General features: G+C 41.6%; 1 protein-coding gene across 1 annotated transcript; it reads right to left on the minus strand.

Annotated features, from left to right (window-relative positions):
- Nucleotides 1–2771: 2771 nt before the first annotated feature.
- slc9a1a (solute carrier family 9 member A1a) lies at nucleotides 2772–27625 on the minus strand. Its single transcript, XM_046398907.1, has 12 exons — nucleotides 26492–27625; nucleotides 16743–17215; nucleotides 14650–14900; nucleotides 12648–12865; nucleotides 11317–11519; nucleotides 9034–9123; nucleotides 7231–7301; nucleotides 6745–6921; nucleotides 5366–5492; nucleotides 4788–4889; nucleotides 3998–4079; nucleotides 2772–3238 (listed from the first exon to the last, which is right to left on the minus strand). The coding sequence occupies exons 1-12, from the start codon at nucleotides 26781–26783 to the stop codon at nucleotides 2946–2948; spliced, it is 2379 nt and encodes a 792-aa protein (XP_046254863.1). The 5' UTR covers nucleotides 26784–27625; the 3' UTR covers nucleotides 2772–2945.

A 27625-nucleotide genomic window follows, 5' to 3' on the forward strand; every position in this document is an offset into this window, starting at 1 on the left:
GAGTGGGATAAATGGATATCTAGGTTTATTTGGCAAGGTAAAAAGCCCAGAATTCGATTTAACGTTCTACAATTGAGAAAAGAGAAAGGAGGAATGGCACTTCCTTGTTTAAAGAAATATTTTTATGCTGCACAGCTAACCCCTCTACTATATTGGTGCAATAGTGAGTATAAAGCTAGATGGAAGGAACTAGAATCTGAAATTAGTTTAGATTTACCTCTACAGGCTGTAATCGTAGATAGAGGCTTGATAGCCCAATTGGAAGAGAGAAATAACCCCTGGATTAATCTTACGTTAAAGATTTGGCAAAAAGTGGTTAAAACAAGCGAAATTCACAACATGCTCAGGCTCTTTAGATGGTGTGCTTATGATACAGAATTTATCCCCAATAGAGGGGATAAAAGATTTAAGTCCTGGATACAGAAAGGCCTTACAACCTACCTTTCATTCACACACAAAAACGCAATACAGAGTTTCCAATACTTGCGAGACAAACATGGCCTAGAACAGGGGGATTTCTTCAGGTACCTTCAGCTGCGACATTATTTCAACCAGAAGTGCAGGCCTACTGACTTCTCAAAAACAGAGTCGGAATTCTTCAGGATTTTAAGGTCGGCCCTCGATTCGGTTCCCTCCAAATCAATCTCAAAATTGTATAATGCTCTGTTTCTGATTAAAAATGAAAATACCTTGTACATTAAGGAAAAATGGGAAAAGGAAGCAGGAATAGAAATTTCGGAGGAGGCGTGGGGGGAAATATGCAGCTTTCAGTGGTCCTCAACTAACTCTATGGAGTGGAGGGAACACTGCTGGAAAAATATAGTAAGATTTTTTAAGACCCCCCACCAGGAAAGATACAATAATGAAGGTTCAATCTGTTGGAGAAAGTGTGGGTCAAGGGAGGCAAACCACTCACACATATTCTGGGAATGTCCTAAGCTGAGTTCATATTGGAAGGGTATCTATAAAATATTGTGCACAGTATTCAAAATTTATCTACCCATGGACATAGAGTCACTTTATTTGGGCCATATAGTGTGTTTGAAACAGAGGAGGGATATGAAGCTACTCCAGGCCCTTTTGGCGGCGAGTAAAAAATCAATCACCAGAAGGTGGCGAACTACAACTCCGCCTACCATACACGATTGGTATGGGGTAACCTTAGAAATATTTAAGATGGAAAAATTGACTTACTCTCTGAGGGCTCAAAAAGATAAATTCTACCAAATTTGGCAAAAATGGATTGATTTTGTAACCCCAACGAGAACAGATTTTGTATAACTTTGTATAACACCCGGTTTTAACAACTTTCCCTCTATAGTTGAGAAGAATGTAAAAATGTAAACTCCCTTCAGTTCAATTGTATATAGTTACTGTTTTTTGAAATAAGTGGGTGAATACGGATGAGCAGTGTCATCTTAATTATACGGACTGTAAGGCATTTAAGGACTGAGTCTTGACACTGGAAAACTGCGACATCTGGATGTTTTCTTTTTCTTTTTTCTTTCTTTCTTTTTAAATTTTCTTTTTATTACATATGTATAGGACTAAAACAAGGAAAATGGGCAGAGTGTGCTATGTAAAATGTCGAAAAGCTGTAAGTTTAATTGTGGTCTTTTTCCAAATAAAAAGATAATTACAAAAAAAAAAAAAAACTTCTTGATACAGCGGTGAGTGCTTTCACAAAGCTCCGCCTCCCCATGAAGAGCTGTGGTTCTTCACATGGTGAGTCAATACATCCAGCTTTTAACCTACACTGGAATAAACTCTGATTGCAAACAGATGAAAGTACCCCTGAATTTAAAATATATTTTTAAAAATGACAAAAACAAACAAACAAAACAAAAAACCCAGCTCACGTGAAAAGGTTTGACATAAAATAAGGCCAAGTGTTTGATGCCAGCTACATTTTAAATGTTTCCATATCCAGCAATTTCAACTGTTCAGGTGAGATGTTGGGTTAAATGCTTGAAAACCTATGTTTGAAAACTGAATTGAGGATGGTTGATTACATTTAAGAATGGAGGCCCAGCGTGTCTCAAAGAATGGGGCTTTAAAGACAGGAAGTTTGTAAGATCATGAACAAACGTAAAACCAACAACTGTGCAATCGTTAAAGGTGAGGTCAGCGATTGTCGAGTCAGCCTCGAGGAGTAACGTCACACAGGTGAACACGTGTAATTCTGAATGAGAGGAGGTCTGCAGTAGAAAGTAAAACTTTTTCTACTCAGCTTGCAAGGTAATATCTCTGATGTTATCTACATTTCATTACGATGACGGTGGCGCTCTGATTCTCGTAGGCGAGGACGTGCAGAAGCAGAGGAGGAGGAAGCGGTCCGAGTGCAACTGGTTCCTCTGTTACTGAGCGGCTGGAATAGTGTTGTGCGGCTTGGTCCGAGCCACTTTGTTTGCTCCCCCTTTACAGGGCCAGGGATGTGCACAAATAATGGATTTCTATTCCAGCGCGCGCACACACAGCACTGACAGCCAGCAGACCGTGAGGAGACATTGGCTGAATCTGACAAATAAAAGTGTCTTGTATTAGAATCGCTGACTACACCTTTAAAAAAGAAAAACAGTTTGACGCTAAAGTAAAAATGACATTGTCTGACAGTAAAACAGTCCAAACCTTTGGTAATGCATAGTTCTTTCCTGAATGTCTCAGACTATCAACCGTAAACACGGCCATCTCTGCGGCTGCAGCGACTGCTGTTCCAATCCTGTCTGAAAAAATAAAGAGCAATGACAATAAACTAATGGCTCTTTTTTTTCCCTTCTCAATCTCCTTTTGTTTTCTCTTACTGGTTTGTACAGCAAATAGCAGTTTGGCTTGTTTGGTTTCTGAACCAAAGAGATTATTTAGAGCGGATCAGAGAAGCGGCCCTCACTCCTCAAACCATCGAAGGCTGGTATGAAGTCTGACCCCTCCACATCCGGCCCGCCACGTCAAGGCAGGAAGGGTTCGTCCTCGTCCTCGTCCGCGCTTGGACCGGGGTCGCTCAAGCACCTCATCAGCTTCTGCTGTTCTCTGGTTTCGTCTGGCTCGCCTGGCTTGTTCAGCCCCCTCGGCCCAGAGGGAGGCATCATCATCAGGCCCTGGTCCTCCTCCTTCTGCTCCTGGCTGGCCTGTTTGAACTCATCCATCAGGTTGACAGAATCTGGAGACTGAGGAGATGCCAGGTCTACCTGGATGGTGGGCATGTTGTCTGACGAAGGCTTCATGTTGTAGGCTTGGGGGTCTGCGGGCAGGACAAGGGTACGATATCAGGAAATTAGCTTTTAAAACGGATCTGAAATCTTTCCGTCATTCTATTAGCGTGCAAGGACGATGCACAAGGGGAAGAGAATGTGATCACCTCACGACACGACAAAACTAATGCAACGCATGCTGGAATAACTCCACTTTTATCTCAGACTTACTATGAAAAACACAAGCTGAAAGTCCAACACAGAACATGCTTGACTTTAACCTGTTCCTTGGTTATGAAACAGTCTGAATGGGACAAGCCTCCCTTGTCAATCATGTCATGAGATCTCATTAGTGATGAATAATTACTGGATGTTAACAAGCAACATAACTGATGCATGCACGTTAGGATTGCTGCTGGATTATCAGAAGTCAAAATGAATCTTCTCTACACTGGCTACATACCTGGACAGAATCTGTTCCCTTTCTGCTGTTCAGCAGGTTTGAAATCATTTTCTCTGCCTAAAATGAAACCACACACTGGTTTACATGCCGGCTGGCACATGCAAACGAATTTCCATCATTGGGGAAATATCTATTGCTGCAGCAGTAGTTCACAGCTGCTCTCTACAGTCTTTATTGTTTTGCGGAAGCCACCTTGTGAGCCTGACGAAGTACAATGTCGGATCCCTGCGGGTGGCGCCCGTGACATGGTTAATTTTCTCCTATTGTTTGAAGTGGAACCTTTCAGTGAAACGGCGGTTGCTATCGAGTGTTTGCATTTGGCTGAGGGGAAGATGGATGTGTTTACCTGAGGCCAGTCTGGCTCTACGCATGGTCGGGGAGTCAGGAGGAGCAGCAGGCACCGTCAGGTAGTTATTCATGTCTTTTATCTGGGAAAACACAAGGATGCTGTTTGTTTGTGGGAAAACATAATGAAATTGTAACAGTTTTTGTAAGCATTCACTGTGGTTGATGAATAAAGCTTAAATGACAGAAAAATTAGAAGAAATACACACCTCATTTATCTAGAAAGGTTCTGAAGCCAAACTAAAGTAAGTCTGTATTCACCACCTTCGAGATAACTTGGAGAAACGTCATTTAAATGATGTGCTGCTTTGTTCGTCTCGGCAGAAATCCTGTTGAGTCTACAGTGGCTTCTAGCGCATTCGATTTAACCAAAACAAGAGTCTGCTTTGATGATGCAATTACAGTCTGATGAAAGTCTGCAGTAGGGCCACTCAACTGTGCGGCTAAATCAGCCTCCCATTTGTGTCGGGGAAATTAATTTAGAAGACTGAAGGTTGACTCTAATTAGAAGACAAATCATAATTTTGACTGAATTGTTGATGGCTGAGTATGAGTCTACTGCGTTTCTCCAGATTTTTGATTGGCTGCTTCCTGAAACACAGTTTCTACTTGGTGTACTGGATTGGGCCGGTATTATAGAATGTTTTCTTATTCGGCGCTGACTAATCAACAAGATGTGTTGTGTTCAGTTGCGCTGTGCCCAGGTGTCAGGGACATGGGACAAAGCAGAGCTGTCCTGGCCTGAGTGATGATTTAAGATCTGCTGCCCTTGCTGAGACTCATGATTGTACCTTCTTCTCCAGCTCAATCATCTTTTGCTTCTTGAGAAGGAAGTCACTGAAGCCGTCCTCGTACGGATCAGCCACCAGAGTGTGTCTGTTGTAGGAGCGCAGCTGAAAAATAAATAAATTAAGAAAATTCAGTTTAAGTAGACAATTTAATGGCTCAACAAATAAAGTATGTGGAAAAAATTTTAAAGACCGGCACACATAACAATAAAAACACAAAGAAGAGAAGGGAAAAAAAGCAGCTGAACTACTACAGTGTTGTTGCTCATTTACTGCACAAGGGAGTGATCAGCTTTTAATCTTTGTAAACCAATAAAAACTGGTTTTCTGTGCCCTCAGAAATTAAAGTAAGTTTCAGTTAATGTATGAGTGCAGCTACTGATTTAATTCTAACTCTGTAACAATCGATACATTACAGTCTAATATGGCAGAGGTCCGAGTTTGTTTATTGGTGGAAGTCAATGTAAATCAATAGCGATAAGTGCTGGACTGCCAGTAATACAACACAGTGCATCTTGAGCTAATACGAAAAAGAAATACACAAGTCATAATCCTTCTTATTATTCATATAGCAGAGTCACCCTCTGTCGCGTCCTCTGAAGGTTATTCCTCAGGATCTTCCTGATCTCCTCCTCTCGGCCTTTAGGCAGCTGTGGCAGAGCTCTCTCCACTGGCTTGGCGGGAGGAGGTTTCTTGGGCTGGATGTTCCTGAGAAATATACGAGAAAACTTTGAGACTATGTGCGTTTGAAAGATAAAACACATGACGATCAGTCGCAGTGATGATCAAACCACCGTAGTCTCATTTCCTCCAGGTACTGAAGGATCAGCTGACTGAGAGAAGGTTTCTAACAGTGTGGGCTGTCAGTAACATCTCTGACAAACTGACAGCGAATGCATTTAGCAAAGAGACCATAAAGAAAACAGTTCCCTGGAAACATTACCTGTCTGTCAGTAACTCTTGCACTAAGGCTTACTTTAGCAGTTCTGCAGATGTGAAATTAACGATAGATTTTGGTAGGTTTTTTAAAGTTATATACATTACAATACTGGGAAATATTATCAAAATATACCACCATATAACCAAGTCTGGAATCAAAATTGTGGGACCTTCCTAAAATGTCACAACAAACCATAAATAAACAAAGCATCGTGGTGCTACAGGGATGCAGGAGCCTGCAAATCCTATTCTCCAGATGTAAGAGCTAATGCTTGTTTTGTACAAAACAGCTACAAAAGGATTTTTTAAATATTATTCAGCCCTACTGGGAATGATGTGATGTTGTTCTGTTTTCCTTGAAGAGATTTTCAGCCTAATCAACTGTAAAAAAAAGAAATAAAACTCGGATAGTCATTAAAGCCATTCTCATATTAAACATAAAAAGACTCCATTTAGTCTTTGATAGAAACTACTGCAGTTCACAGGGTTTGTTTTATTGTGTGGGGCTAAATATTACTTTAACATCCACTATCTGTCAGGACTGTAATTACAAAGTGTCAGAGAATTTACCACACAAATCTACAGTTTCATTTGGTTGTATGAGTGGTACAGTACATCGCAAATTTCAGCTCTCTGTCTGTCTGTCTCAGCTGCATCTTTACTGTTTCAGGGTTCCCTCCCACTGCTCTCATAGGGCTGCTGTTTTCAGTGAAAAAGCACAAATTAGCCACCGAATGCTACAGCAGACTGACACAGTTAGTGACTGGCATAGTGGAGCATTTAGCAGCTGAAGAGCCATGTATTTCCCTCAGGAGCTGTTAGCAACCAAAGACAGAGCCAAAAGATGGTGAATATTGAAAATGAATTCACCAGGTGGTCAGAAACATAACCCTTAACTGAATGTTAATGCCGCTCCGTATCAACTTAAAACACGTAGCCCCAAGTAGCCAAAGAATAAGTTATTTCAGGTTTCAATTTGGCCAGTCTGGTATTCTGAGTGTATCGAGTATTCGGTACTTACTGCATGGAAACAGTAGAAGGCATAGCAGAAGGCAGCTTGACTCCCCCTCCACTCTCCACCAGCTCAATGGCCTGTTTCATTTCCATCTTGTGGTAGAAGGCGATGAGCTGAGGCTCCTTGGAGCGTTCGCCAGCAATCAGGCACTTCTTCACGTACTTCTTGTTGAAGCGGTTCAGTCTGGGAGGAGGAAAGGAGTGAGGGATGAAAACAGAGACAGAGGACAAAAGACAGACACGATTATGACAGAAAATTGAGCGATGACTATGATGAAAATTAAAATCACGGAGAGCAAAAATACCAAACTTTTCATGGTCAAAGTTTTTGTCAGTCAAAAATTTACTTGCTTGGGCTCAGGTAACTGGTGATGAGCATTTGTCATCGTGTTTGACATTTTATTATTAAATGATTTATCACTGATAAAAACAAGGCTCCCCGTATTCTCTGCTAACTACAAATCTTAATGACAGCTTGCTGTAAAATCCATACTTGTCCTTCCAGTGGTGGTGTCCATAGTGTCCACAAATATCTTCAATTCCAGTCAGCAGGTGGTCGAGGAACTGTGGGTAAAAGGAGTCAGAAATTCATCTTTTAAAAAGGAGGCTGACAAAAGACAAACTCTAAATTGAATCAGACTCTAAATTCATCTGTTTTCATTCACTGACTTCACAGATTTCTGTCATGTTAGGGACATTTGCTTGTATTTCCCTGAATCTATGAACAGATAACCACATAGAGGCTAAATGTGAAATGTTCTTCTTTTTTCTTTTCTGGTTTATAAAAAGATAATTGATGACAAACATTGCTAATCAGCTGCATTTTGTGCCTTGGCTTCAGCACAGTTACTATTTCAGTACATTAAAAAGTCGCTGCCAACATCATTAACAGCAGCAGGTGACCAGCTTTAAAGTGGAAGTCATGAGAGAAAACCACCAGCGGCAGCCAGTTGATTGATTGGATGGTGTTTGTGTACGGTGGCAGCATGCCGGCTCAGAAAACCAGAGAAATGTTCCGGCCGCGGGTCGCTCTGGCGTTCTGACTAAAAGCCTGCATGTAACAGCCTGACAGGCGACGTTGCTATGGGAACAAGTCATTAAGCAGAGCCACAGAATTTGACTGTTTTCACAGAAGAGACGGATTTATAGAAAAGCAGCCCAGCACTGTGGGGGTCACTGTGGGAATGAAAAGTTTCTCTAGAGTGCTAATGTTGGAAGATTAAGGGTGAGAAATGACAGAAGGATATTATGATGCACTTCTCTGGTTGGTCAGATACTGGGACGTCGAGGTAGCCTTCAGTAAGTACAAACATCTAGACTCTGGAGCTTCTCCTTTCCTCAGTGTACTGTAGGTGCATTTTTTACTTTAACAATGGCACAGGTACACATGCAGTGATTACGTGTGTGCCAAGAAGGGCTCAGAATGATGGAATCACCTACATTGTGATGCCACTGTCACCGCAAGCAACAACTCTGCAGCAATTGATTAAAACTGCCTGGAACATCTCTGGTACCCATCTATCAGGTATCAGTGAGGACACTGCTGTATGTGTATATTGTTTAATTCTTTGTTATTTATTTTCATTTTATTCTATTGTTATTGGAATATTTTCATATATGTTCTATGTGCGTGAAAGGATTACAGATTACATCGTTTTGTACAACCCTGTGATGTAAAATGGCAGTAAATTAAATTTGACATTAGCACAGGTTGCTCTTCCAGCCTCGAGCACTGGTGACTTACCGTAAAGTCCCAGAGAGGGCTGTGTGTGTGTGTGTGTGTGTGTGTGTGTGTGCATATGTGGCCTTTATTGAAATGTTTTTTTTTTTAAAAAAACCACTCAGGGATCGTGCACCACGGTGGTCAGTCGTGGATGCCTCTGAGTATCAGAAACGCCGCGTAAAAGAAGCCGTGTGCGAGTCACATTCTAATCTTTGGGTCGATGTTCACCACCAGCAGCACACTGGTCGGTGTCACACAGGAGATGAAGTACCACCCCACAGCCAGTAGGTGGAAGCAGTAATCAAGATTTGCTTGTTTGTTACTGGAAAAGGATGTCACATTTTACATAACTACAGCTGAAATGAATGTGTAATCAGAACGTTGAGTCACCATCGACACTTTCTGAATCCATATTATTGGTGATGTGTGTATTTCTGGTCTTGTGTACGTGAACAAAACAAAAAACATGACAGGAAATAAGAACACATTGCTAAGACTCAAGAAGGTAGGTCAGTCAAAGAGGAAGTATATGAATTCTGAAGGATGAGGATGACTGAAGGTCAAACTCTGTACCTGAGTGTGGATTTCCTCATTAATCGAACGCTTGGCCTCCTGTTTCTTCTTCACTGCCAACAGCTCCACCAGGGGCTTGATGGTCATACCCTGCAAGAGGGATGTGAGGAACGACACATCATTCACTGTAAACACCTCCCGACCTTAGCTAAAGACAGACAAACTCATCACCCTCGCATTTATACTCTGATGCTAACATTTATCACACTCAACACTGAAGATAATATAAAAAAATAAACACATAGAGGCCACCCTGCTTGTGTTTCATTCACTGAAGTCAGACAGAAGCTCAGTAGTATTACACTTCACTAACTGGCACATTTTCCACATTTTGCAATTGCTGATTAACAAACACAGCAGGTCTTCACACAACCTTTCACAACAACCCAGTTACTGTTGCTGCTCTAAGTCTCTTGGCCTGGAGGGTGACGATGTGTTAGAGGTTTCAGCTTTCAAAACCAACATCTTTATCATATCAGTAAATCCACATCCTAGTAAAGTAAACATAGTGAAATTCTTTGTGTTATCAAAAAAAAAAACAAACAAAAAAAAAAAATCATTTTGTGGGGGTTTTTCTTGCTCACTGGACAGCTTTTGCAGTGTGTGTGGGTAGCGGTTAAGTTGAGATGCTTCTTGCAACAACAAATTCGGCTTAAGAGCAAATGTCAGTTAAAAAACTGCTGTGTTTACTCAGTGTGTTTGTTCCTGTGTGTTTGGTGGTAAAGCAGGAAATGAGGAGTTCCCAAACGTTCATCTCATGTTGATAAGCAAACAATTCAGGGACTTGACAAAACTTTTTTTTTCCAGGTTAACTTTAACAGCCTAAAGTGGACGACAGCAGATTCCTGGTCTGGAATCTTCCAGTCCGGCTACCAGGCATGAATGTAAAGGAACCTACAAGTTTTCTACTCGTGCTTATTGGCTTCATTTCTTCCATCACCCTACAGAAGCCCTTAATAAGAGGTAAGCTAATGTTTTAATGCTTCAGGCCAATCACTGCAGTTAACAGAATCATCCACAGTCCGTATCTCCGTTTTACTGTGGTGGAAACATAATCTTTTGCAGAAGTTTGAATCAGAAACATGTTCGACTGCATAAACAATTTATGTTCATCGTTTCCATGCTTGTGAAGATGCCTGGCCTCTTTACCCTCATAAATACAGAAATACAAAACTAGGGCTAGATAATATAAATAAATAAATAAAACTACATTATATAACTCCTACCGAGCTACAGCTCGTCACACGGCAGTCTTTTAATGAACCCCACACTGCAGGTGAAAAGGGGCCTCTATCCTCTCCCTCCAGGTCTGCAGCTGTCTCAGCATCAGACGGCCAGTACTGTCTCCAGCAGCATGAATAAAATATGTTTCTAATCTAGCCTCTGAGGAGGAGAGAACATGTCTTGAGGGTTTTATTTAGCTGTTTCCATTCTGGGTCCAATTCACATCCAAGAATGTTCCTACATTTTCACTAGGAGACTGGTTTATCTGACAGGACAGGACTGATGATAGGAACGTGTCCCTGCTTATGTCATATTTTGTATTCCTTTTACATATGTTTCACATTTGATAAATGGATTAGTTTACCTGCCTGCCTCCCTGTCTCTGTCTTCTTGTCTCTGCCTGTCTGTTGAAGCTGAAATTCCATTTTCCTAAACCAGCTGGAGCTGTTTACTTCAAGACCAAATAGATTAAGAAAATCTGTGCATTTGAGGTTGGGGGACTGATGTCACATCAAATAGGGCCTTACTCTAGAGAAGTAATAAACAAGCTGACCTCTCCTTGCATGAGCGTTCTTTTCATGGTCAGTCCTCAGCATGACCAGCAAGAAGAACAGTCACTGTGTTCAAATTATTGTTGCAAATAAAACTTTTGTTCTATAGAGGGATAGTAAAAGCTCACACTAGACTTATGAGGCAAATATGCTTCACCCAGAAGGAGACATTTTGCGATCCAATACAGTTGGTCACGACTCACGAATGATGCAAATGAATAGCGAATAAACCGTTATTTGAAAAAAAATCCAAATTGTCTCATACTGTGAATAGTGAACAATATAATCAGTCATGTTTTCACTGCAAACAAAGAGTCAAAGTGCAGGAGCACCTTTGCATATCATACACAGGCCTTAATTTAGCAATTACCCAAGTTGTGTATTGATTATCATCAGAAAAACATCCCCTAATAAGGCTTGCAATAGGCTGCAACGCAGTAAAGCAGACTCAATGACAGATTTTCTTCTTCTGAAGTTTGTTTAGACCAAAACAGGGTAAATTGGGTACCTGAACAAAGACGGTGAAGAAGATAACAGTGATGATAGCAGTAAGGAACATCTCTCTCATGGGAAAGTGATCCTTGTCCAACAGGAAGCCAAGGGAGAAGGCAATGGCACCTCGCAGGCCACCGTAAGCAATAATGAACTGGTCCTTAGTGGTCAGTTTGACGATGCGGAACTTGTTGATCACGTAGGTCAGACCAACCACACCTGGAAAGGACAATGTAAAAGTAAACTGGATTGATTTTAGTTTTTATGCTCAGTTTTAGGTCAAAAAGGGTTCTTTCAAGACTTGTCAATAAGTGGAGATAATAAGAAAGCAAATCAAAATTTAAATAATATATTTCAGTGTCCCATAATGTTTAGGATTTTTTAGTGTGCTTTTCCTCAACTTTTACACAGAAATTACTTTCATATATTTTTACAGCTAGGACAACCACACAAAGACTTGTGTTATTTTAATGGACAATGCAACTCCTGCAAAGTCTCCTACTTGAATTCAATATCACATTAAAACAACCAATAATAACCTGTTGCTGCCTGATAGATTAACAAATATATACAATTCAAAACACTAAAGCGTACTTTGGAAAGTAGGAAGCAGCAAATAAGAAGTAAACGTCCTAAAATCTGCAAAAACAATGAACTTGACAACTTGAATTGTTTTCCATCACAAGATCTTGTATCATGTGATGCAAGTAAGATCTGCGTGACTATCAGCTGAACAGCCCAGTCACAGAATATATTTTTTGTTCAAAGCCTCAACTGGCTCGATGGCTAACAATATTACAGATGAGAACTCAACAGCACACCTCATCGTTCTTTCACTTTCTCTCTCCAACAACACTAATAACTCCGGCATGACAAATCATCAAAATAGGGACTTGTGACAGCCTGAACTTAACATGGAAATCCTCAGGGGAACTTCCTCTCACAGGCCGACAGCTGTGTCATGAAACATGATGGCAGCATTTACTTACATCAGCGTTCCCAGTTCTCTTTTTGAAACCAAGGTCTTTTATAAAAATCCCTCATAGTGTGTTATAATACATTTATCTTCTTTGAAAGCTACTACAAAGCAACTACACTTTTGCTCTTTCATATTTGCATTTAAGCCGTTCGTGTCAAATCTGTTCAGTACTGAGAGAAGAATGTGAGATTTATCAACACGTGTGATCCACATTCTCAAAGTGGCCTTTTGTGAATTAACCCTAAAAACCTGAGAAACAACACACTGACAAGCTGTTCAACGTTAGCAGTTGTTTCTCTCTTACACAGTACTGCTACACACCACATTGAAAAAGTTGTGAAATGTAAAAATACTGCAGTAGAGCTAACCTATGACTCGGGCCACCAGACACAGAATGACAGTGACGGTGACAAAGGTCCAGTTCCAGGAGTGATTGCCGTCCACCGTAGCAACGCCCAGAAAGATGAAGATTAGTGTTTCGCTGACGCTGCTCCACATTTTTAGGAAGTATTTGATGGTGGTGTGGGACTTGTGGGAAATGTTGGCCTCCACGTAGGGTCGCATCACCGCTCCACAAGCTATTAAGCTGGAATGACAAAGAGACACGCACTTGCTCAGTTGAAAGATATGTGCGTGTAGAGGAGATAAATATATATTTTAGGAAATGTACTGTCACAGATTTCGTGTGTGCAATTTTGTTTGTCATGCAAGCTGAAACACAGTTGAATGTATGATTAAAGCCAAGTAAGATTAACCTATAAACGTAAACGGGAGAAGCCACTTCAGAGGAAGAGGTGGTTTGACTTGATTCAACGACGGTGATATCAGAGTTTTGCATGAAATGAACTAATTACCCAGCTTGAGTTCCACGCTGACTACTGAAACTCGATCTTCATCCCTGTCTAGTGACCACTTCTCTATTCCATTATGGTGTCACGCAATGTTTCAATGTCAAAAATGTGGAGGTCAGAAATGAACGCCCTCCATGCCCCATAAGCCGCAGCAGCTGCTCCACATCCACCCCCGTTTGTCCTCCATGTCAGCACTGGTCTGCCTCTCAAGGCTTTACAGGAACGATGAAAGGAATTCACACCAGTAAGCGGTTTCATTTCCTCTTTATAAACCAGATGATATGAAAAACACCTTGACAAATCCAGTGTCTGAAGTGAGCTTCCAGAAGACAGCCACAGGCTTTGGAAGGGATTGTCCTTGAAGCTACATATCCTCCGGCCCTGACTCAGGGTGGAGACTCGGTATATCATCACCTCCTGCCAGTGACATCAATAACTCCAAGCACCTTTAACAGAAAATGGATTGATACGTACTGGAGGAGCTGATGAGAAATGGCACCCCAGAGAATGTCGGGATGCCAATAAATTCAGGGTTGGTTTAGGTGCCTGTTAGACGAGTTTAATTCATTATTTCACTGGTTATACTGCGAGGTACAGCTGATTTACTGTCCTAGGGGAGAAACTTAAATAGATATTTCCTGCAATGGCATGGTTGTATATAGAACATGACATCTAATCACTGAGGGCAAATCTATATATTAAAAACATATGATACAAGAGGGACGTCCCTGAAACAGCTGGAGTATTTTACTGATGCCAGAAAGACGTAACACACCAGATTCTAAATTTGTAAATGCCGAACCTATATGAAGCAGCTCACAGGACAGACAAATGCACCAGCTCTACCAGACTTGACAATTCAAAACAGATGCAAATGCATTAGAGTTGTTTAATGTAAAAATCTGTTTAAGTTCAAAGCCGGCTATCATGACCAAAACTCTCTGGTCATAATAGCTGGTGAAAATAACCTCTTGTGTTCACACTGAACACACTAAAAGCTTTTCAAATTCAATGGAAAATGAAAATTTTCAACTCTGGTAAAACAAAGTCAATTGTGTTGCAGGGCTTTGTAAAGTGCTGTGTGTGAAGGACAGAGTGGAGCAGAAGGCCAGAGCTGCTGCTGCTCAGCCACTGAGACCTGAGAAGCTCTGGAGGGGAGAGCCAGCTGCAGGGCTGGGGCTCTCGGAGGCATAAACAACCGGATTCTGCTCTGATCCAGAGCCCTTTACCAGTGGGAGGAGACCTCAGAGGTTACTTTTAAAACAATTAATAATTAGCAATTAAAAAATGGATTTATCTCAACCTGTCTGCAGCACTGAGGCATGGCACAGGATACAGGAGTTATTAGCTATTTTGTCCTGTGTTTTACTCCATGGATGTACAGAAAGGAGAAAAGAAAAAGAGGACAAGGAGGACAATAACAACAAGCAGATTTTCTGCTGAATGATTAAGCTCCTCACTGTGAAAATGTGTTGTACTCTCTCTCTCAGAAAGTCCATAATACCCTCCCCAAACTTACGCCATGATGCCAGAGAGGTGGAACATCTCAGCTGACAGGTAGGCCATGTAGCTGTACACAAAGACAAAAAGTGGCTCAATGACACGGGTGTGGGAGGTGAAGCGTGAGGTGAAGGCGGACAGGATCCCATAGATAGCTCCCACTAGAACGCCACCCAAAGCAACCACCAGGAAGGAAATGATTCCCAGGAAACCATCCATCACAGTCACTGTCCCGACACCTGCAAACTCCTCAAACAGGTGGTATAACACCTAGGAGAGGGGAGAGGGGAGAAAAGGAGTCAGAAGAACGATAAAAAAGAGAAAATATTTTTAAGAAGGATGAGTAGATGTGAGTATTAAGCAATTAAGAAACAGGGAGCTTCTTAAGATATGTGACAAAGAGAGATGTTGATGACAAACTTCACCTGCTGTAATGTTCAAAAGGGGCGCACAGAATAAAGACGTCATGATGGAAATTTGATGAAAATAGATTTGATCTCTGGAGTGGGTACACACTGCCCAAAAACAGTAAATGTCAGAGCAGATGATAAGCTCACAACCAAAGGTCCCAAAGCAAGTCAAATGCAGTCTTCATTCTATAGTGTTCCGTGTTATTCAGACATCATTTGAAAGAGTCTAAAAGATATTTCTATTATCTTTGTGGCAAAAGATAAAGAAAAAAATGCATCAATGCAAAATCAGCAAACAGGTGCTTTTTGAATATGTAAACACTGAGCACATTCCTTAACTTGACAAGGGAAAAGGCAACTGCAAAATTTTTGCTTGCGCCAAATGGAAAAAAAAGATCTAAAAAGCTCTGTATCAACCACTTGCTGAGTCTCTTGCCTTGAGAATACAGACAGGTTAATCATGATGATGGACTGCCAAATTTCCTCAGGCTCTGCTCTGGCTCACCAAAACAAAACTCAACCGAAATTAATTGTTTTGTCTACCTGCCACTGTGGCTGGTAATTTCTAAAATCTGCCAGCCACTCTGTTTTGCCCACCTGTGGTAACTGATAAATGAGATCCACAATATTTATGCAATGGGGTATTTTCTTTCATAAAGTAAATATTGATTCTATTAAAATAAATACTGACATTCTCTCTCTCATGACCAGAAGGACTGCTTCATCCTCTCATCAAAGTTATAAACATTGACACCTTGCTAAGCGAGCGTTAGTACTCCTGATACACTATATAGCCAAAAGTATTTGGATGGGGCTGTTTTTCAGGGGTTGGGCTCGGTCCCTTATTTCTTGTGAAGGGAAATCTTAATGGTTCACCATACCAAGACATTTTGGACAATCCTATGCTTCCAACTTTGTGGCAACAGTTTGTTGAAGGCACTTTTCTATTCCAGCAGGACTGAGCCTAAGTGCACAAAGCAAAATTGTCTGAAGAAACTGTCTGGCCTGCACAGAGCCCTGACCTCAAGACCATCCAACACCTTTGGGATGAAGTGGAACGGAGATCGTTAGGCAGACCTTTTGGTCCAACATCAGTGCCTGAGTTCACAAATGTACTACTGCATTAATGGGCAAAAGTTCCCAAAGAAAAACTCTTTCGTAAAGCCTTCCCAGAAGAGTGTAAGTTGTCAATGCATTGAGAGTGCAATGTCAATTGAAGACCTTGCTGGTGTTATGGTCATGTGTCCCCATACTTTTGTCTATACAGTGTAGCTATGGTGACTGTCAGGAACTTTGTACTGTCGATGGAGCTGTTTGAGAACAGACCAGCTAACAGCTGGTGTAACGTGAGCTGAGGATTCATTTGTGATCCAAGATTAGTCAGTGGATGACTAGCTATGATATGAATGTGAAAAAAAATTGTTTTATTTGTTTATTCGATTCGATGCACAACTTGATCTGCTGAACTTTTGTTTGTGTCAAGATGCTCTTCATATGGAGGCAATGTTGTTCTTTCTCTGGACATCAGAGTTACACGTGCCGTCCAATGGTGGCTGTATTAATAATACAGGAGCTGCAATCAAGGGCTCACACCCCAGTATATCATATGCATTCTTGACAGAGAACTGCCTCTAAACTACCAGTCTAACTTATTAAAGTGCAGATGAAACAATAAATGCACTGTGATGCATCAAAGTCTTACCACTGTGACAGCATCGTTGAGCAGCGATTCACCAAACACCAAGATGTGCAACAGTTCATTGATGTGGATCTCCTCAAACACAGCTAGCACAGCAACAGGATCGACAGCTGAGATGATGGCAGCAAACAGCAAGCAAGGCAAGAGCTCCAGCTGGTGGAGATCAGATGGATTGGCTGGCTGGATCTGACACACAGCATACAGCAGGCCCCCGATGAAGAAGGCATTCCACAAGGTTCCCACAACAGCAAACATCAGGATCGTGCCCAAGTTTTCCATGAAGGGGCGAATGGGCAGGAAGTAGCCAGCATCCAGGATGATGGGAGGCAGCAGGCAGAGGAAGAACAATCTGGAGTCCAGCACTGGGGGGACCTTCTCTCCAGCTAGTTTGATGAGCCCCCCCACCAGCAGGCCCACCACAATCAACAGGCAGCTCTCTGGTACGATGCTGGACAACCGAGGAATGAGGTGAAACCCTAGGAAAATGAATGGGGAAAAAAAGATGAGATTCAAAGCCATGGGAGGAGACAAAGAAGGAAAGAATGATTTACCTGGAAATTCAATGCAGCACTGGTTGCTTGAGATCTCAATTTGTTAGTCTGTGTGTCTCTGCCTGAGTGATAAGATTGACTGGAACTGTTCCAATCTGTTTTCTCACATTATAAAAAGGCAACAGGGCGAACGCACAATCAGCTGTGACATATCACACTGCTGTGAGCACTAGTGTCACCCAGACAACAAATTCTAATGTCTGGTTTTAGATTTAGCAGGACATTTTAAGGTGTACAGCCATCTCAGGTTAAAAAAAAAAAAAACATTATGAGGAATTTGCATATATCACTCCTACTCAGTAGGAAACAAAAGGGGAAACCTGGTTTTGTGTAAGCTGTACAGACATGTCAGAGCTTGACTGCCCTCATTTGCTCATTTCAATTACTGCCTGTATCTAACACAAAAGTGATATTCGCACCATACTTTATGTGTTTAACATAGAAAAAAAGTGATGGCGCTGAAGACTGGTTCTAGATCATAAGTGAGTCTACTTTATGCTAGCTAACGCCACGGGCTCGTGAATTCTCAGAGGACAAAATGGAAATAGTATGCAAAGTATGTTGAAAGATCGCACATGACAGTTCAAGTCAAGCCTGCAATTTAAATACATTTGCCATGGGGTCACATTCAGGAGTAGAGGGGTACAAAAAAAAAGTTTGTCAGTGAAATGAAAAGAGAATCTTTCAATTTCCATTTGTCAGCTTGTTTATGTACTAATCCAATATTGAAGTTCCACATAATTGAAATAACCTTTCACAATTACCCTCAATTGCTTAAGGCTACGCAGCTCACATGTCACAACACAAGCAGTTCTGCAGGGAGTCCCCAGAGCCTGTTCATGTTAATGTCTACACACGAAGTAAGACTCACTGCCTGCCAAATGGCAAAAAAAAAAAAAGTTTGACTTTAAAAGGCCTAAAAATGATAACAAAGCTGATATGGGAACACAAATGTCCTCGTCATCCTGAACTGCTCTGAAGTTTCACGTGAAACTGCAAAGACAGACAGGGCTGCATACATATGTGCGATGAGGTGGGGGGACAACTGCAGCCTGTGCATCGCGAAAACTTCAAAGAGACAGCAGCGTGCGTCCCATAGCGAAAAGTCCTTCCACAGCTATATTTACTGTACACTACAGCAGCACAGGGACATGTTATTTTCCAGCAGGCACTGTAGTGGCTTGTGACACGGTGCATTAACAATAACACACAAACACACAGAAATATAAACCATATAAGGCTACATGTTACTGTTTCATAGGGGTGGATAAATATAACAAAATAAGTGAAACATGACCTGGCAGCATTACAAATAATTGTACCATTTCAATAACACTGAATTTGACACAGTTTTTGCAATTTCATTTCTTATGGTAGAAGCTCACATGTGAGAAATGCTACCTGCTTTACATTTCAAGCCCAAAAACACAGTCTGTGTGTGTCTGTTAATATTAAAGACAGGACCGACACATTAATTGAGCCATGTCAGTTGCTCTGCGCGTCAGTCCTAAGCTACAGCGTGGGAGTATGCTGTCCACCCACCCCTATAATTTTAGATTCAAACTTTAACAAAGAATTTCCACCGTACTGTGCTGCTGGAAGTTCGGATAAAAGCATCCACAGCAGCACATGTTAAATTATCAATAAGCACAACAGCTACAAAATTTGAGCTGTTCAGGGCAAGGCTGGAGGAGGCAGAGACCTTCTGGCACAGCAGCCATAGGTTGCGTTTCATCCTGAGCAAAGACAGTAGGGTCACAGGTTTGCACAAGGATAGTGACACAGCTCTCTCATTAACATGATGCAGTTCTGCATGTAAATAGATCATTTATAACTGAGAAATATCATCTGGCCTTATATTTAACCTTCATTTTATCATTTCAATGCAGCAGAGCCATGTCTCTGACGTAGGGTGAGGGATGTTTATACTTGGGCAGCTTGAAGACCACACTATTAATGCACAATCTCAACGAGTACATGACTGTGGATTATAGAGCTACATGCAGCTGGACCTCCGGAGTTCTGAGGAAAGACAGAGAAGAGTGAGGCCTTTATTTTAAATGGTCATTTTCCCACAGCGAGATGTCAGAGTCTCTGTTCAATGCACAGAGAAAACATGCACCACCCACGACTCCACACAGGCTGAGTAGCCAGGCTGGTTAACAAAGATATTCTGTGATAAGTGCTTGAAACACAGTAAAAAAGAAACCTTATGCGACTCCCCCTAAAGGCTGATGTGGCGAGCAGGATGTAAACTAGTTTTGAGAGCATCCAAAGTGCAGTGTCTCCTTAGAACAAAGCCTCACCCTGTTCATACTGGGGATCCAAAGAAAAAAAGCTAAACGAGCACTATAAATCAGCATGGTAACATTCTGAACGCCTCCGCCCCCTCCTATAGACGCTGTTACATAGTTAAGAGGCTTTGTCTAAATGTGACATCATCACTACAGAGATTTCTGTTCAGTGTGGGGAACACCAGATTACACAAGAGGGCCTGCACACCTTCAGTGAGCTAACTGGCTCCAATCTGAACAGAATATTGACAGTGTCCGGCTTTCTAGAGGAACAGGTCCCATTAGACTCCTTTACATACACACTGTGCAGTAATGGAGAATTTGTATCAGTTTATTATCAACTTGCTCTTAACCTTTTAAATTTAATATCTGTTTTATGTGTAAATATGTTCATGTATTTAGCATTCTCTTTAATAAAAGATAATCAAGTTCAGCCTGTTGCAAGCAGACAGCAATGCATACAATAAGGTGCCATGGGAACGAAAGAAAAGGTCTGCAAACAAAGAGTGTTTACTTCTACAAGTCAAACACCGTTGGGATTTGTGCTTTACATTTTTTACATTTATGTTAACATATGTAAACATATATCTGCAGGATATCACACCATATGGTTGAAGTCTAAGAAAACAGCATTTTTCCAATATGCCTCATGCCAACAGCATGCCTATGGAAAATCACAGAGGGTGGAATGCTCTTTAGAAGTCAGGTTAAATAAGCAACTTTTCGATAGACATGCTTATTTTCAGCAGTGCTCTCTGGGAGTACTTGCAGTGGGTTTCACAAATTCATACATACTCATCCAGATACTCACACCTAGGAGTGGCCTAGTTTCACAAACTTCCTCTGTTTGTTAGCCAATGAGAAGATCAGGTTTCAGGTTACTGCAGATCATTTGACTTAAGAGAGACCGTATAGTCACCCGCACTGTTCTTCAATACTCATGAGTGAACTGCACATACTTCAAAGCCCTCTGAAAAGAAACAAGTACAAGTAAACGCAGACAGTGACATGGGAACCCAAGTATGGTTATTATTAGAAGACAAGGAGTCCCATAATCCCTTGTGTGAAGTGTTCTTCTGAGTGACATTGAGTAATAAACTTCAGGAAGGGTACTTGGCTTACAGCTATCACTGCCTAAATCCTGATCCATAAATACGCGAAATAATCTACAAAACGACAGGAAAATGTTTACTAAAGACGAGCCTGAGTATTAACGCATCAGCTTAAATTCTGTGGTCTCTTCCTGTTAAGGATTAAATGGCAAACTAAATATAATCACTTAACAGTTTTTCATATCATAGCAATGTCTCACAACTGAGAAATATTTAAATATAAGATGAAGAGAATCTTAAAACTGTAACAGCAGGAAATCTTTTAAAATATTAGTCTATAACCATTTGTTTATAGTAAATGAACTTCAGTTTTTATCGTGGGTTTCTGAATACTAGTGAATACTATGACATACCAGTGAGAAGCTGTGGAATAACTGGAATGCTTTTTTCAGTCCCCCAGGAAACAAAATACTTAAACTGTTTGAAGGACCAAGTCATTTTACACAAAACCCTCAGTAAAAATAAATGGGTGGTGTAGTCCTCAAGTAAAGGGAAAACAGCGCATGACTGGATCGACTTAATGTATGACTGCTGCTGCCTCAAGCAGTGGGACACTCAACACAGTGGCACTCTAAATGACCCATTATCATTCATGGGTGACCAGGAGGGACAAGTGAAGACTGTGCTGGTTGAACAAGGAAGCAAATGAGAGAAAAAAAAAAAGCCATTTCAGCATCAATACTGACCCTTCTAAACGTAAAAACTCTCAACATGATTCAGTGGAGAAAGACAGATAAGTCCAATATCAGCTACGTGATGACAGTTAACACCTTCTTAAATCTCTCCTGCATGACTCCAGTTAAGACCTTCAACGCTATTTAAGGAAAAGAGACAAGATACTGAAATGGAGGGCAGTGAACTACAAAGAGCAACTTGTGGCACTAAACTGCAGGGCTGTCAAGACGTGTATGAGGGAGATAAGTGGTAAGTGTACTTAGTGCATAAAAAAATAATAGTATGCAACACACATAAAGATTGTTATGCCAGATTCTTTAGGATCATGCGGTTCATCGTGGCCGCTTGTAAACTGTATCTTTGTTCCGCTCCCTCCTGAGAGCCTTTATGCGACAAGGTTATTGAAAACCACCAAAGGGTAACAGCTCCTTCAGTTCTGCATGTGTACCCAGTGTCGGCACAGCCTGGCACTTGCCGCACATGATCACTTCCAAAGCTAGGGACTACATCCTGTTGCCAGGTGACTAATTGCACACTGCTGGCAACCAGATATGCCGGATCAAGCAAGCACAAAACAGAGAAAACATTTCGACAGTTGCTTTGTTAAAGAAGGTGACTGACGATCCTTCATCTGATTCTTTTCCTAGAAATAAAGGCTGGTGAGCTCTCCAACACAACATAATGAGGTTCACAGAAAGTTCAAGAAGACCTTTCTTCCTGACAATGGTGCTGTGTATAAGACGAGCCTTTGTGAGTCATTGTATGCTTGTATGATCCAGGTCATTGTGCCCCTCAATTTGCTTGTGCAAGACCAGTGTTGGTCTAAATTATTAATAATGGCCTGCAGCTGGTATATTCTAATACGATCCCTGACGCCATATCGGCACATTACTGCAGGCTCACACAAGTGATTCCTCACAATGTCTGATGTTAACACCACACCACCTTTGTTTGATCCTTGCTACGTTTCACAGACACATCTTTGACAAAAACTACTGAATGGAGTACATTTCAGGAAATGGTTGTATCAAATATCTGTTACAAGCAACACTATACACAGACTTTGCAGAGTCTGATGTTTAAAATGGAAAGAAAGCAAACCGAGAGAAAGATTTGTCTTTCGAATGACAAGTTAACATTAGAACGAAGACTGTAGATACCACCAAAAGAGCCATCTTTGAGGTTGTCTCGTGATTGACAAGAGTGTCTTGTTTCAGAGAGATGATACAAACAACAACAATATTTTAGATAAGGCAGGTAATTCTATAACGGCAAAGAGTCCAAGCTACTGACCTACCCAAGAGGCCATTTTTGATTAGGCCTCCTGCTTGTAACCGTGTGACACATGCAATGGGGAACCTTCAGACCAATCAATAATCATTATTGCGTTAAAGGCTATTTACTCAAATGTCTTGGTTATCGACCATATATATAATCTTATTGAATGGCCAACTATTTCCATGATTAGGAAGAAAACTTGAAAACTCACTGTGCACAATGCATCACAATGCAAGTAAAGAGCGAGAGATAAGATATGTATATCTTGTGACACACTGCCTAAAAGGTCTGCCAAGGGTGTGGTTTCTAATGTCTCACCTGGATTATTTCCCACAGGCACTAAGGAAAAGGGCAACATTAACACCAATATTTCTTTATGAGTTCGCCAAATCCTATAACGTTGGAATCCAAACTACAAATGCATTAATTGAACTTACTCATTGAAAGCTATATGTCTTGTCAAAGTGTGGCCAGACAACCGCCAGACAACAGTCTCGACCGAGTCTTACAGTGCAAAGTAAGCCACTGGCTGATTCAGGTGCCCAGTTTCAAAATTTGATTTAATTGACAAAGCTTTTAAAAATATGGTGAGTGTAGCAGGAGGCACAGAGAAGGACACATACTGTTCAAAAATCAGTATATGGGCGGTTTATGGGTCACTCCGGTGATACTGATAGTGAGTCCACCTTCAGTTATCGTCAATTGTTTACAATAGATAATGCGGCCCTTAATGGAATGGGCAGGACTCTAAGGGAACCATTCACCTGGGAAACAATTGAGCAAACAATTGCAGCATTCTTGAAACAGAGTAAATCAAAATATAATGGATCTTAGAAAATCAAAAGTACGCATTGTGAAACTAGATTTACAATTACAGAATTGTGTCTGTTAATTACAAGACCAAAAATTTGGTAAAACAAGTTTCACCAATGTTTAATGATCACTTAATGCCTGCTGAAGTTACAATTCTCAGGTGCCTGTTAGTAAGTGTTTCATCTTCCTGTACAACAATGTCAAAGGACAGTTAACATTTTCATAATCTGTACTTAAATGCTCAGTCATAGTTCAGTGGTTCACTCCCAAGCCACCTGAAGTCCTCCCACGACTGGAATGAGTATAATCTTCCTGTATTTCCCCTCATGTCACTTCCTGCTGTCTAGATACTCACCAAAAACAAACTGTTCAGTGTGTATGTGCTTCTCCTTTTCAACCTGTGCAGTGAGTACAACATATACAGTATAGAAACTGTGATTTGTTTGCTTCACCTGTAATTACAAACAGCACAAGCCTGTTGATAATAAACAAAGCTTGTGTTCATTAGAAAAACAGTTGAAGTCTTTATTTGCACTGCCAAAACATTCTCAACAATGGTGGTAATAAAAGCCACAACACTGCTGAGAACATAGTCACGACTGCACTCATTAAATAACTGCAATCACACAACAGTCTGACTAACAAACTATTAAGTAGGCTACTGGCAATCAAATACATTTTCATATTTGTATTCTTGTTCAACAGATCCATATAATAGCTTCACAAACTCGCTAACAAACAAACAACAAAGACTATCCTCCAATAACAGCAACACCTTTTCTTCAAATGGTTTGGCCAGTTGTGAATTATAAATAAAAGGTGGAACTAACTGCACTTGTCAGACATGTTAAAAAGAACCTTGCTAGAAGGAGGGTAACACGCTGGAATCAAAAGGCTTCACAGAGGCTTAGGTTGTTTTCAGAAGGTGTGTCTCTCTGTCCACTCAGGTGAATACTACCAGACCTAACCTTACTGAGAGGTCAATCTGAAAAATCAGTGCCTGATGGATGTCTGATAAGGCTACAAACCATTCTAAGCATTACATCCCACAACAGCATACTACATTATTCTTTATAACTGCAAGTGAAGACTTGTTTGTGAGTGCCTTGTTACATATTCCATTCACAAAATGAATGTGGAACAAATGTCATGTAAGTAAAAGCTTGTGACAATTATTTCTTCCTGGTTATAACTTATCAGATACTTGAAAACACTAACTGTAAACACAGAGGAAACAAAATACTTCAATCACTTTATCACTACCCATTTATGGTAGGCCTTCTGTGTCAATTACAGCTTTAGACAGGTTGATAAAGGGCAATTCTGTGGAATGCAGGTCAGCAATCTCATTACGGGATCTAAAATAGAGAATGTCTAATAAATGGGAGGACTGAACTACTTGGTTTAACATTGTTGGAGCACAACTGCAGAAATATGACATCCCCTTGGTTTTGATTTATAGGAAACTCTTTTGCACAGACTATATTCCATTCAAGAAAACTACTCATGTGAAAAACAAGGACAGAGAGGCACCATACAACCAGGCAAGCTTTCTTAAAAGATAAATGGAAGAAGGATGTGGTTTTAGGTTTGTAAGATATTAGGTCCATGAACATGAATCAGACACTGGACCAAGGCTGAGCAGTGTAGCAGCCACATCAAATTACCCACAGCCCATTTTCAGCCGTCTTGGGATAATTAGAGTCTTAAGGTCAACACTGTCTGCTGCTGCTGCTGTCAGCTCACACACTTACCCAGTCTCATTTATTTTCTGCTTCCCTCTTGCTTCCTATGCTCCTTCTTTCTTTCATCATTTCTTAAACTAACTCTCTTTATCCTCTTTTTTCCAGTTCACTCTATGCCCTTGAGCTGCATTTTGAGAGAGCCACCGGAGGCAGGTGGTGCCCCCCCCCCCCCCCCCCCCCATCCCCCAAGTGCTGGGCTTCTCTCCCAGACAGTGAGGCAGTGTCCAGCCCTAGGTACAGGCTGGTGCTCAGTCAGGCCCCTGATGTCACAGGCAACTGACAAGCTGCTGGCTCTTAGAGAAAGACAGCAGGGGACAATGCGGTGATCTTTGGAAAGCACAGCGCAAAAACAGATTGATGACAGAGGGAGAGACAGTGCAGTATATAGAAAGAAAGAGGAAAGAAAGAAGTGGAGAGACTGGAAGAAACAAGGGGTGAGGAAACCAAATACACTCAATCGAGCAGAGCGAAGACCTAGACAGAAGCATTTCAGTGGGCATCACAGCTGCAGACAAACAGCGAAGAGAATCATGAAGTAGTTCAGCTCAAATTCGCTTGTCAAGTTTGACACATCCTTCACGACAATGCTGCAAGGCTTTGGCTCGCAATACTGTAGCAGTGGGTTCCTCTCTGTTGAAAACTCGCCAGCTTCTTGCTGTCTAACATCCAGACTGCAGCATCAAGCTGCTTAGTCACCACTGTGACAAGGAGTAAGTACAGCACTAGAAAAAGACCCTCTCCACACAAGGCTGACACATCTGATGAGTAATCTGCACGACCAGCAATACAGATTTGCCCCCAAAGTCACCAAGTGAATTGAGCTATTCTGTTAGTCAGAATACAATACTGCAGGGCGGCCTGGTGGTCAAAGATCATCCTGTCATTGTTTAGTAATAGGTTGGATCTTTCTGCCAATCATTATGTGTCCATGAACAGCTAATATCTTGGGTTTGTGATCTGAATCAAGACTGACATGTTGAAAAAAGTTGATTTATCTATGCTGTCTCTGATGGGGTTCTTAAGAGTTTAGCATGTGATAACCAGACACACTATAGTTTGATCCAGTCTACTCTTCAAAAGGTGATTTTGACTCACAGAGCACTCTGATAAAACTATTTGTTTTGATCTGTGATTCTTTTTTCTGATAACCTTCCTGCAATGTGCTAACTTACCTGCAGTGACTACACCTGTGGACAAAACCTACCCTTGAGCCAACACTTCCTGGAGAGACTGAACTCAATGCCAGGATTAACATAACATACGTGACATCAGCATGATACTCACCTAATTTCATTAAAGAGGCGAGCAGCACCCATAATGAGATTTCAAAAGGCGTCTGAATATGGTGGTAGTCGAGGCTGAGCACAGGGAAAGCCTTTTTAGTCATGTTATGCCCTGCATCCGACACTTTGTGGGTGCCTGGGGTTTCCTGTTGGTTGACATCCGGAGAGCTGGCAGCTCCGAGGGGAAGCACGGAGCCCTGCAGAAGCACCAAAACCATGAGCAGGAGCAGTCCCCGCTCCGGTAAGCTCTTACCGAAGCCAGCCGGGCTGTGTGAACTTGTCCTCGAAGGCATGTTGTTGAACACGTACAGGCGATGTAATTTTAAGAAGAAGTAAGTTGGTGGAAGTCCGCTTGAAAACCAAGCAAGCTAAAGGAAGTCGGAGACAACGTTACGCTAGTTAACCAACTCTTCAGCAGTCGAACATTCTAAGCTCACCGACTTCAACGGTCGGTTCGACTAGCTTGAACCGAACCGAAAACCCATTCTGTCGGTCAGTGTTAGCTAACGTTAGCTTGACTTCAGCAGAACAGGTAAACGGCCGCACTAAAACAGACCGCTGGAAGAAAACAGGAAATGTCAAGATATTGAAAAGAGTTTCTATTCACAACGCTTTCTTTAAAAAAAAACAAAACAAAACGCCCTATTCGTTTTTCACAGCGGTGTTTCTGAAGTTTCCTTCACGTCTCTCTGTCAGTGACTACCAATGTCCTCGTCGGTGAAAGATGTCATTGCTGGTGCTGGAGGCAAAACGACACGCATCGGCATCCCTTCCGCACCTCTTCTTCCCTCCGACTGTCCAAAAACCTCGTCCGCGACGCGGTGCTGCTCAGATACTGACCTTGAAGAGAAGCCACATAGCTGCCACATTGCATTTTGCCCTGTACCTTACGTATGTCAACTTTTTGTTATTGATGTCCGTGTATGCGGTATTTCCACCGTGCCCACGGGAGGACAGGACCTTGGTCCGGGGCTGAGCTCAGAGAGGGGAGGATGGAGGGGGGAAAGATTTGGGGTGTTCTTCGCCCGGGCTTCACTCGCTTGCCCCGGGGTTGTCAAGCCAAGTGGCGACTGCTCTTCTGTGTTGTGGTGTTATGCTTCATACAACCTTCAAAACGCACACCCTTTCGCGGAGG

This window comes from Scatophagus argus, chromosome 9 (genome assembly GCF_020382885.2).
Source record: "Scatophagus argus isolate fScaArg1 chromosome 9, fScaArg1.pri, whole genome shotgun sequence".
In the NCBI taxonomy this organism is placed as follows: domain Eukaryota; kingdom Metazoa; phylum Chordata; class Actinopteri; family Scatophagidae; genus Scatophagus; species Scatophagus argus.

Coding starts and splice junctions, on each gene's coding strand:
- slc9a1a (XM_046398907.1), bottom strand. CDS start 26,783: ATGCCTTCGAGGACAAGTTCACACAGCCCGGCTGGCTTCGGTAAGAGC. Junction 12,866..14,649: donor CACCTCTCTGGCATCATGGC/GTAAGTTTGGGG, acceptor TTGTCATTCCAG/CTTAATAGCTTGTGGAGCGG. Junction 4,890..5,365: donor TTCAGAGGACGCGACAGAGG/GTGACTCTGCTA, acceptor TTTATTTTTCAG/CTGCGCTCCTACAACAGACA.